At 39.8% G+C, this 12411-nt stretch overlaps 1 protein-coding gene across 11 annotated transcripts in view; it reads left to right on the top strand.

Annotated features, from left to right (window-relative positions):
• STN1 (STN1 subunit of CST complex) overlaps nucleotides 1–12411 on the top strand; it is a 61501-nt gene that overhangs the window by 8365 nt on the left and 40725 nt on the right. For all 11 annotated transcript variants that reach the window (XR_008491981.2, XM_054435928.2, XM_063670229.1 and 8 more), the window contains exons 4-7: nucleotides 4684–4749; nucleotides 9636–9797; nucleotides 10860–10983; nucleotides 12140–12311. Coding sequence is in view for 10 of the 11 variants with exons in the window: in XM_054435928.2 (XP_054291903.1) it covers nucleotides 4684–4749; nucleotides 9636–9797; nucleotides 10860–10983; nucleotides 12140–12311 (524 nt within the window). In the remaining variant the exon portion in view is untranslated. The remainder of the gene's footprint in view (nucleotides 1–4683; nucleotides 4750–9635; nucleotides 9798–10859; nucleotides 10984–12139; nucleotides 12312–12411) is intronic.

Below are 12411 nucleotides of genomic sequence, written 5' to 3'. Positions count from 1 at the left end.
TTTTGGACACCAGAGAATTGCTCAAATGTGATTTTAGTGTAATAGGTCTTTCTTTTTTCATTGAGTTGATTTTTAAGCATTTAATACATTGCCTTGTACAACTCCAAGCTTCTCTATAGTCAAGAGCCCAAGCTAGATATTTTGTGGGAAACTTAACTTTAAATTCCAAACCTTTGCTGAAATTGACATTGTCACTTTTTGTGCTATGCCTTGGATTTGTATTCTTACTTTTCTTGAGGAAAGATAGAAGGCAGTTGAACTTTGTGACCAAGAGCATTTCATTGGCAGTCCCTGCATGATTGATAATTTGTAGATACAATATTATTGCATTTCTTTACATGTATTCATTTTCCTGAAGAGTATTATCTTGTGCTTTTAATAAAATAAGATGTGAAAAATAAAAGCTCTTATTTTTTCTGCTTTTTCTCAGCATATATATATATATATATATATATATATATTTTTTTTTTTTTTAATTCTGAAAAGGATCATCCTGTCAGACATTCCCGTACTGAATCTCTTCTCTGCTTTATTTTACCAAAGATATTGGTCCTGTTTTTCTCCAGACAACTCAACAAATATTTACTAAGTTCCTACAGTGTATCCAGCTATGGGCAGTACACTTTGGTATGGTACAGTGCTTCCTGTCCAAATGCCAACAACGAAATAATAGCGTCTTTCAGTTTATAAAGCACTTTTATATGCATAATTTCATATTATTCTCCCCCTAGTCTTTTGAAATAGAAAGTACAGGTACTATTTCCATTTTGTAGATGAGAAAACTAAGGCTTAGTAACTTGCTCAGGATTCCACTGATGGAGATTTGTGGGTCCATTCTGTTTACTGACTCCAGTGTGTTCTGTGGTCTCCATGTAACTCAGTTTGATTTTTCTCTCCTCCTCCTTTCTTCCATCCCCCACCCACCAAAAAAAAAAAAAATTAACTGCATTTGATTTTTAGTTTTCTGTTTTTCAGATCAAATAAATGAGGCTGTTTGAGGACTTTAAAATCCTGGCCCTAGAACCAGGATAGATATTAAGCCTGTGTCTAAAGGAGCTTCACTTAACCCGTTTTCCCATTATAAAAAGATTAAGGCACTATGATTGCCTCTTCTCCAGTAAGCATTTCCCTCTGAGTGAGTGTCTGAGGAGCATGACACATCTGTGGGCTTTGGGAAAATAAAAAGCATCTGACTGCTGAAATTATTGAGAGTAGAGAGGCTTTTGCAACTTTAATTCTTGTGAAGAGCTGCCCCTCTCCTTGCTGTCCTCAGGCACAACATGGCTTTTGGGCCACCTGCCAGGTGGCCGCTCCCTGCTGTTCTGGGTTCTGCTTCCCCTGACTCACCGCAGGCCTGTGCTGGGGGTGCTTCCTGCTCACACTGACTCATCCCACAGCTGAAACAAAAGGCCAGCGGCCCAGGCGGTGCTGCGTAGCTGCCGAGGACATTGTGCAGCATTGCAAGGGTGTCTCCATTCAGGGGCATTCCAGCAGCCAGACCTCTGGGCACCAAGGCACAGGGTCTGCTGGGAGAGGTCACAAACCTGGGAAGTCCAGGGGTTGGTGACAGTGCCCAGAGTGCACAGAACACTTGGTAGCAACTCGAGCTTAGACCTAGAATATTGGAAGGCTACAGTCAAGACCAGGCTACAGTCAAGACCAGAATGACCTCGCATTCTCTAGGACAAATGTTCATGTGCTAATTTTTTTTTTTTTTTTTTTTTTTTGAGATGGAGTCTTGCTCTGTGGCCCACACTGGAGTGCAGTGGTGTGATCTTGGCTCACTGCAACCCCCGCCTCCCGGGTTCAAGTGATTCTCCTGCCTCAGCCTTCCGAGTAGCTGGGACTACAGGTGCTTACCACCACACCCAGCTAATTTTTATATTTTTAGTAGAGATGTGGTTTCACCATGTTGCCCAGGCTGGTCTCGAACTCCTGGCCTCAAGTGATCTGCCCACCTTGGCCTCCCAATGTGCTGGGATTACAGGCGTGAGCCACTGCTCCTGGCCTACTAATTTTTTTTTTTAACTTTTTATTATACTATAAATCAAGCTTTTCAACTGCAGAGAAGTGGTGTGCCTAGAAGTGTCATGCATTTTTTTAACGCAGAATGTCCTTATTCATTTTTTGGATTCTTAAAATGGTACTTACTCATTATAAAATAAACTTCAAACTAGAGATAATTTTAATGAAGTACATAAAAATCATATGAAACACTATAAATCAGGCAAAACAATGTCAGTGTTTGGGTGAACATCCTTCCTCATTCTAAACATGTTCCCAGTATCAAAGAAATATAGAAATGCCTTTCCTTAGTACTATTATGCATATTTCTTTCTCAGTGTTTCTGAAATTAGGCTTACAGTCAACGTATACATTGAATGTGGGGTTCCTTCCCACACTCCAAGAGAAACTGCTGTTAGTATTTAATGTCTTAAAATCATTTCTGTCAAAATACACTGTTTAATGTTGCACATAAATTGGATTATATATTTCTGTTTTACAATGAGCCATGTATATCTTTTTATTCTCATATACTACGTCATTGTAATTTTTTTAACCAGTTCCATATTTATAAACATTTAGGTATTTCCAGGTGTCAGTATTATAAAGACAGCCTCACATAAGATGTATGTATCTGTGTACTTGTTTTTGTTTTATCTGGAAGTAATTGTTAAGTCAAAGGATATATACATTTAAAAACAACTTTTTTTAAGAGGCAGGGTCTCACTGTGTTGCCCAGGCTGGAGTGCGGTGGCTATCACAGGCACAATCATAGCACATTGCAACCCCAAACTCTTGGACTCAAGCAATCCTGCCTCAGCCCCCCAAGTAGCAGGCATGTGCCACCGCACTTGGCTTACATTTCACAATCCGATGCATGTTTCCAAACTTGCTCATTAAGATTTAAATTTTAGAAATGTGTTACTAATTTATACTCCCACTATCAACATATGAGGGTATCAGTATTTTTAATATTTGTCAATTTCATTGTTGATAAATTATGTATACTTGCTTTTCTTAATGGTAACTAGTGAACTTATCATACTGATGTATTTTTATTGGCCATTTTTAGATCTTCCATGAATCGCATATTATTTTCTTTGCCACTTTTTCTCTTGTGATGTTGATCTTTTTCTTATTAATTTATATGAGCTCTTTATTTATTTTTTATTTTTTGAAACAGGGTTTCATTCTGTTGCCCAGGCTGGAATGCAGTGGCATGATCATGGCTCACTGCAGCCTTGAACTCCTGGGCTCAAGCAATTCTCCCACCTCAGCCTCCCAAGTAGCTGGGACTACAGGCACATACCACCAAGCCTGGCTAATTTAAAAATTTTTTTTTGGTAGAGACGGGGTCTCCCTGTGTTGCCCAGGCTGGTCTCAAACTCCTAGGTTCAAGTGATCCTCCTGCCTTGGCTTCCCAAAGTGCTGGGATTATAGGCATGAGCCACCATGTCCAGCCTATGAGCTCTTTATATATTAAATCATTAACTCTATCATTTGGAATATTGCTATCCAGTATTAGTTTTTAGGTGGTTAGACTTATCAGACTTTCTTTAATGAGTTGTGATTTTAAGATTCTGCTTAAAGAAGTTTCACCCCACCCACTGTAAGCCCAGGGTTAAAGGTATTCACCCATATCTTCTTCTCATCTTAAGTTTACCTCTTTTATATTTAATAAAATGAAACCCATCTAGGATTTATTTTAGTATAGGAAGTACTCTTTTTGGCTTTTTCTTCAGCATAGATTTAGGCCAGCAGTAAAAAATTTTGCCTTAGATTTCTTCAGGATTATGTGTGCTTTTACAACAGTCTAGTTGATGATTTTTTTTAAATTATGAGACCCGCTGACCCCATGCTTAGCAACCTCTGTTCTGAGTTTGTCAGAAATTAGGCAAAGAGAAAATGCCTGTTATTCCCTAGCAAACATCTCCAAATTCCTCTATAGTTGTAAATATAACTGCAATGGGAATTGTTTGATTTTTTGCAAAAATGAGATAAGCCAGGAATAACATAAGCCAGACTAGTACTGTTTTTGTGGCCAGGATATAATTATTTTCTATAATGAAAATAAAACGGTGCCCTTCTGTGATGTGCTTGGCTTTCCTTACAGCCCCTGCAGTGGTGAGGACTGGGCAAAAGATCTTTCACAAAGAGAAACCCAGGCCAGATGACTTGGAACGCTTTGTCTTGGGAAGTCAGCATGCTAGCAAAGAGACTGTGACAGAAGGCTGCGCCCTGAGTGCCTGTGCCTCTAACCACAGACCACACGATGCTCTCTTGTTTCAGGGTGGGAGAGAAAGGCTGATTTTTTATGTGAGCAGTCATTCAGTTTTTGCACTTAACTTCCCAAGGCCACCATTTTTAGTAGAGAGATGTAGACCAGCATCATGAGGGTACCCTTGAGGGTACTAATCATTAGTACCTTGAGGTAGGATAAGTGAAATGCTGACCATATCCCACTGGGCTTGTGTATTACATTGACTGGTGCAGACAAGCAGTTTATACTCGTATATAGTGAGAGGTAGTTTCAAAGGTGGAAGGAGAGTTTGATAAGGGATTTGCTTCTCCAGGCTATTGAAAGAGGTCATCTTTCAGTATGGCTGAATGCAATGACAGCATGCTAATTCACCAGCCTTGCCCAAATCTCTCTTACACCCTTTTGCTTTTCTCTTGCAGTGGATGACAGCACTGGAGTTATAAACTGCATCTGCTGGAAAAAGTTGAATACTGAGTCTGTATCAGGTAATTTTATTTGTCACATTCCTTTACTTTTCACCTAACTAACGGATTTTACTCAATGTAGTTCATCAAAACAGCTATAGGGCTAAATTTTCACATTTATCTGCTGGTGAGTTACATTGATCTACCTGAAGCACTATACCCAGAACTTTAGCTGCCCTGAAAACCGATGCCATAGGAGAGCCAGTTGCTTTTCTTTCTCCCATCTCTTTGGTGCTCACTGCTTCCTAAGCCTACAGGAATGTGAATAGGTTACAGGGAGTTTCAGCAGTTCATTTTTACCATGCCCATTATTATATAAGTCAAGGTGTCTTAGCCTAATTGCTAGTCAGGTCTGAATCCCCTTGTCTCAGCCGTATCACTTGACCAAAGAACATTTTGAAGACTGTTTCTCTCACATGGTTGCCACTAACTTCTGTGCTGCCATGGTCCAGATTTTCTAAAATCTCTGTGTTCAAACAAATAATACCAGGAATTCTAAGATTGAGAAGGTAAGATAGGATTCCTTTGGAAATTATCCATTAAGTAATATAAATTAAAAGAACTTTAAAATTGTATAGTGAACACATTGACTATAACTGAAACAACATTTGGAGTTGCTTGAATATATTTTAATAATTTTTAGATACTTTTTTTTTTTTATTTTAAAGATAGGTTCTCACTGTGTTTCCAGGGCTGGTCTCAAACTCCCGGACACAAGTGATCCTCCTGCCTCAGCCTCCCAAAGTGTTAGGATTACAGGCTTGAGCCACCACACCCGGCCGAATTTTTAGATACTTTTTAAAGTTAAATTCATAATATGAAAGAATATCGTGCAATATTAGTGATGGTTTTTCATTCTAGAGAAGCTATGAAAACTGGAATCTTGTTTTTCCTGTGTTTTACAACATACACAGTCTAGTGCCATACACAGTGGGGTTATTCAGTAAACACTGCCTGCTCTAATATCTAACATCTAGTATCTATCTACTTGCATTATGTATGGTAAGAATATCTAATGCTTAGAGTCGTTTCTTCTTTTTTGCCATTATGTGTCAGAATCTCAACTTTGTACTTTGACTATACCGATCAATGGAATGCTCATTTGCTTAATTTTCTGATGTATTTACATTTAGAATTTGGCCATCAGTTTCATGTAACTTTGGAATTCTAATTCCTAATTTGGGAACATCTAAATCAATGGCATTGCTTTGGTAAGGAAGGTTTGTAGATAGATTTAAGGGAGACAACATGTTTTTAGGCAGATACCTCATAGGCAAGAAATAAACCTATGAGACAATCAGGTATCTGGATTTTTATGTATGTCTGAGGTGTTTTTCTTAATCTGTTTTGTGCTGCTGTTACAGAATACCTGAGACTGGGTAATTTTATAAAGAAAGAAATTTATTTCTCATAGTTATGGAGGCCAGAAATTCCAAGATCAAAGTTTTGGTGTCTGGTAAGGTCCAGGTCCCCCCTCCAAGATGGCACCTTGAATGCTTCATCCTCCGGAGGGGAGGAGAACTGTTCCTCACATGGCAGAAGAGCGTGAGAATGAGAACCACTTCTGCAAACCCATTTTATAGTGGCCTTAATTCATTCATGAGAGTGGAGCTCTCATAACCTAAACACCTCCCATTAGACCCCATCTTCCAACACTGTTGCATTGGGGGTTAAATTTCTAACGCATGAGATTTTGAGGGGATAAAAACATTCAAACTTGTTTTTGTCAAACTGTAGCAGTATTAAAATCATTTGCAGATTTTTGGTTGTTGTCACAATCTTCAGTCGGAAGGTGTAGTTTGAATATGCGTGCTTGTTCTAGATGGAGAGTCAGCAAAGTTTTTCTGTAAAGGGCCGTATTTTCTGCTTTGTGCACCCTATAATCTGTGTGTCTCAACTATTCAATGCTGCCATTATAACAGAAAGTAACCATAGGTAGTACATAAGCAAATGGGCATGGCTGTGTTCCAATAAAACTTTATTTTAAAAAACAGGCTGTGGATGGATTTGGTCCATGGGCTATAGTTTGCAGACCCCTGTTTTAGTCATTGTTTCAGTTTTCAAAATTAACTCTTTTTAAAGAGATAGCATCATCAGGAATATATAATTCTTATACTTCGTAAATTTTTAGATCAACAAAATGGCTATTAATACTGAGAGTCAGATTTTTAAAATATCGATAAGTAGATAAATGGATGAACAATCACAGTAGGTAGCCTTAAGATTGCTTTGCAAATATAACGAGAAGGTAAAAGTAGAAGGAGAAAACCTAAAAATGATTCTCATCATCTTTAAATTGTTCCCAACTAGCCCATTCTCTCCTTTTAATTTAATTGCCCTTAGTTTAAAAGCTTTCCATTGGAAGGTGGCCAGCAAAGACTAATTTTTTAAACAAAATTTAGTCTGAGTCAAAATCATGTTCCAGTCAGTTAAAGTAAAAGAATATAATATTAGCTCCCATAAATGTCACATTGAGTATACCATTTGGACTTAGCTTATGAGCAAAGTTAAGATTTCCTGGCCCTGAGTATTTGAATGTTAAAGGGGATTTATCTTTCATGATGGAATAGACACTGAAAGTGAAGTTCTGTCAGGCTCCAGTCTTCTCATTGTATTCATTTAATTACACAGCTTGAGCCTCCTTTCAGCAACTTGGCTCACCCTTTAAGTGAAAGGTGGGCCTCTTTTTCTCACACCAACCATCGGTCTGATCATTTCAGTGGTGCTATGTGAAGCATTTATTATCACCTATAATGTCTGCATAATGACAGTGAGATTTATAAATACCTTTAAAATTCAGCCTACGTAGAAGAGGACTTGGGGATAGGAACGCAGATGGGACAGCCTTTTGAAAAAGTAGCAGTTGGGGATTTTTTGAAGAAACCCAATAAGCTCTGAGCAGCGGTAATGCTGATTGCGTCCAGGTTCCTACCTGGACTCACTGAATGCACAGAGTTCTTTGTGCTCCCTACATTGCTGTTTCCCTGGGTATAGTAGGTGTGTTCAAGGAATATTAATGCCTCTGTCCATTACAGAGCCACAGTTGTCAAAATTGTATTAGGTTGATTTTGATGAAGGGCTTCTCTATAAAGAAATACAGAGAGCAGATCATCTTGTGTAAAAACACAGCCTCTCCTGCAATTTAAAAGCAAAATAAGATGTACAGAATAATTATGTATTTGTTAAGGTATTAAAAATCCAAATGACTGAAGCTGGTGGAGGAGTTGTGAGCCTGCATGCATTGCTGACAACGTTGTCTAAAAACAGAGAGGTTTGATCATTTTTTTCTGGCAAGCATTCTGACAATATGTAATGAACTGTAAACCAGTTTGTAATTTTTTATCCAGTAATAATCTCCAAAGAAAGACCCCCAAAAAACAAGATACTTTTTCTAGAAGGTTTAATTATTCATTATCACAAATAGCTTACATTTATTGAGTATTTCCTATAAATACGGAATTGTGCTAAGTGCAGAATGTAAGTGTTCAGTTAGATCATGCACAACAACTCTATGTATGAGGTGGACTCTACTGTTATCTCCATTTCATAATTGAGGAAACTGAAGTGGAAGAGTAGAAAGGAAACAGGCACAGTGAGGTTAAGCAGGTTAAGCAGCCTGCCCAAGGTTACACAGCTAGTAGAAGGTAAACTGAGATTCACGTCAGGTCTTTCTGACTCCCGTAGCCAAAATGCTGATGGCTAAGCTGTACTGCCCCCATACAGTGCTAGTGAAAAAAACCAAAGTAAAAAATTATAAAACTGTACCTGTAATCCCAGCTACTCAAGAGAGTGAGGTGGGAGGATTGCTTGAGGCCAGGAGTTCAATTCCAGCCTGGGCAACATAGTGAGACCCTGTCTCTAATAAATATAAAATGCTTGGCTGTGTAGCTTCTTTGGATACATATGTGTATTTGCAATTATGCTAGACAGGAAAACAGAACACACAGTCTTTTACACCTACCAGCCGTAACTGGGAAATGTGAGTATCTTCCTGGGGCAGGCAGCAGAGAGTAAAGGATAAGTGGGATGGCTCTGGAGCTAGAGACTGCCTGGGTTCAAACTCCAGCCTTGTCTCTAACTAGCTGTTTTACTTTGGGCAAGTTGCTTGACCTCTCTGTGACTCAGTTTCCTCTCTAAAATGGGACTAATAATGAGCAGGAGTGGTTGTGAGGACTAAATGTGCTAATACATTGTAAACTCCTTAGAACAGCATCTATAGTACCCAGACATTCGTGACAATTCTTCTTACTTAACTAATACAATTTGGAAGTAAAATAGTGATAGAAGTTATTTAGAATTGAGTGTACATTGGGTTTTTTTTCATCATGAAGTTGCTCGAGTTTATAGTTTTAAGTGGTACGAGAGAGAGAGAGAAAGTGGAGAAAGTGTGAGAGTGTGTGTGTGTGTGTGTGTGTGTGTGTGTGTGAGAGAAAGACAGAGAGATTAGCCTAGTTTCCCAACAGAGATGAGAGGCGAGAAATTGGGATGTTGAGCACTCAGGTGGGACAAGTCTCCTCGCAAGGACATTTGAAAGGTTGTCTAAAGCTATTGCTACCACGCCCAGCTGAACTCATTGTACAGAATTCGTCTCAAGGCCATGCCGAGCCCTTTGACTGCACCGGCGATGCAGAGCAGGAAAGAAGGCCTCGGAGCCTGTCGGAACTTGCCCGCTGGACCTCAGTCTAGACTCCTTTCCTTTCACCCCGCTCTTGAATAATTACAGTTTATACCTTGTTCTCAGTGGAGTACTCCAAAAGGTTATGTGGATTTCCAACAGGAGAACAATTACTCAGAAGTAGAATAAGTAAGCATATTGTATTGGTCTTACCCTAAAACTGTCTCACAGATGTGGTAGAGTGATTGTGTTATAACTTTTTCTCTTTCCCTCTGGCTCTAAACAACTACAGCTGCTCCAAGTGCAGCAAGAGAGCTCAGCTTAACCTCACAACTTAAGAAGCTACAAGAGACCATTGAGCAGAGAACAAAGATAGAGATTGGGGACACGATCCGAGTCAGAGGCAGTATCCGCACATACAGAGAAGAGCGAGAGATTCATGCCACCGCTTACTGTAAGCACAAGATATTTCTACCAAATTGGTGGTTTTTCTGGATGTGCATCCAGTAAACCTCTTGTTCAGCTGGAAGTCAAACTTTCAAAAAGTTCAGTTAAGGTATAAGTCTATTTAATGAGTGAATTACATTGTTTAACATGCTTTCTTTAGAAAATCAGCGTTTCTTAATTTTATTTTGAAGACAGCTAATTATAAGTTGGGAAAGAAAATGAATTATTTACTTTATATATGGTTGGCAAGTTTATTTGGATGACATAGTAGAGTTTCCAAAGCAGTTTCAAGTTCAGAATGTCAATCCATTAGGGCAAAATATGAATATTCTTCAAAATAATGGAAATTTCTTTATTTTTTCTTTTTTTTTTTTCTTTTTTTGAGACAGGGTCTCACACTGTTGCCCAGGCTGGAATGCGGTGGCACAGTCACAGCTCACTGCAGCCTCAAATTCCTGGGCTCAGGAGATTCTCCCACCTCAGCCTTCTGAGTAGCTGGAACTACAGGCATGCGCCACCACACCCAGCTAATTTTTTGTACAGATGGGGTTTCGCCATGTTGTCCAGGCTGGTCTCAAATTTCTGAGCTCAAGAGATCCGCCCACCTCAGCCTCCCAGAGTGCTGGGATTACAGCTGTGCGCCACTGTGCCTGGCCAGAAATTTCTTGAATACCATTAAGTCCATTAACTTTAAATGAAAACAGCTAATCAGAAATATAACAGTTCCCCGTCATCTTCCCTTTGCACTGTGCTGGCTGGTTTTCAGTTGGAAATCTCAAGGACAGCCCCTGCTGTCCACCAGAGGAGCAGACGAATCAATACATTGATGTGCTTTCCTGGTTCCTTGGCCCTGGCCAAGCCCATGACACTTAGGGCATCGCATTCCCTCATGCAGGATGACTGGGAGCCATTTAGTGCATCTAGACTGTGATCCCTGGGCATTCACAAGGAAGGAGGCCCACCTAGCACCTCATTTACTGTTGTCCTAGCAGCAGTTTGGGCCTGGGAAAGAACTGATCTCAATGTAATTTGCAATTTCTGTGGCATCTTTTTTCCGGTCACTTGTTAGATAAAGTGGACGACCCAGTGTGGAACATTCAAATTGCAAGGATGCTTGAGCTGCCCACTATCTACAGGAAAGTTTATGACCAGCCTTTTCGCAGCTCAGCCCTAGAGAAAGAAGAGGCACTAAGGTAAGTGGTGCCTTATCACTGCTGAGCACGTGACCATGGCAGAAAAGCCAAGCAGGTGAGCCCAGATGCTGGGATTGGCCTAGGTTCAAATCCCAAATCATCCACCTATGCACTGTGGGGCTCTGGGCAAGCCCTCTAACCCTCTCTATGCTTCAGTTTCCTCAACTGCAACGTGAAGAGAATAATAGCACAGATGTCCTAGGGTTGTCGTGAGGAAATTATATGTGTAATTGGAGTCACTGAAGGAGGAGTGGAGGCAGGAGCAGAGAAAAACACTTGGAAGAAATAATAATGCCTGACATTTTTCCAAGTTTGATAAAAACTTTAACCTCACAGATCCAGGAAGCTCAATGAACCCCAAGGCAAGAAACCTGAAGAAAAATGCACCAAGTCACCTCAATCAAAATATGATACCATAGCACGTCATAATCAAAAACGTGTTTTAAAAAAACCTACACTGGTCATTCTCAACCAGGGATGATTTTACTTTTTTATAGGGGAGAAAACCCAGGAGGAATGAGAATGTGTGCATATTTGCTAATATATGCATAAAAGAACTCTGAGAGGAGACACAGAGAACCGGTAACAGCAGCTCCCTGGGGGGTGGGGACCGGAGGATAGGACAGGAAGGGGACAGAAAGGAGACTTCACTGCATATCCTTTAATGTTTTTTTAACGTGAATATATTATATATTCAAAAAAGTATATTAAAAGCACAACTATAGACTCATATAAAAAGTGAAAATTCTCCATTTTCCTGTCTCCTGCCTCAGGACCATTCCCCAGAGATTACCAATGTTCATAAGCCAATGTGTGTCTTTTTAAATTAGTTTCTTCTGTGCTTACACAAGCATGAATATTCACCCATAGATTTTGTGGGTTTCCATTTTTTTAATATAAAAATAGGACCATATCTTACATGCTGTTCTGCAGTTTGACTTTTTTCTCCTAATCTGTCATGAATATCTTAGTTCCTGTAGTTCTGCCTCATCATTTTAAACAACCACATGATGTTCACTGTATGTATTACTCTGTATATGAAAAACAAACCCCAATATAGTGTTGCATTTTCTAGCTAATTTTCTGGTTTTCATACACCAAAAAGGAACAAAGGTAATGGTTTTCTGCAGAGCTCTTTAAAACTTTTCCTCCGCAGCAATCCAGGCGCCCTGGACCTCCCCAATCTCACGAGTTTGCTGAGTGAAAAAGCCAAAGAATTCCTCATGGAGAACAGAGTGCAGAGCTTTTACCAGCAGGAGCTGGAAATGGTGGAGTCTTTGCTGTCCCTTGCCAATCAGCCTGTGATTCACAGTGCCTGCTCCGACCAAGTGAGTGCAGCATGCCCATGTGAGAGTTCTGGTTCCCTGCCCCAGATTTGCAACTGCAGGTGTAGGTGAAAGTGACTGTGGCATGAAGATTCACAGAGTT

This window comes from Pongo pygmaeus, chromosome 8 (genome assembly GCF_028885625.2).
Source record: "Pongo pygmaeus isolate AG05252 chromosome 8, NHGRI_mPonPyg2-v2.0_pri, whole genome shotgun sequence".
In the NCBI taxonomy this organism is placed as follows: domain Eukaryota; kingdom Metazoa; phylum Chordata; class Mammalia; order Primates; family Hominidae; genus Pongo; species Pongo pygmaeus.
This window is presented reverse-complemented; position numbering and strand designations above follow the sequence as displayed.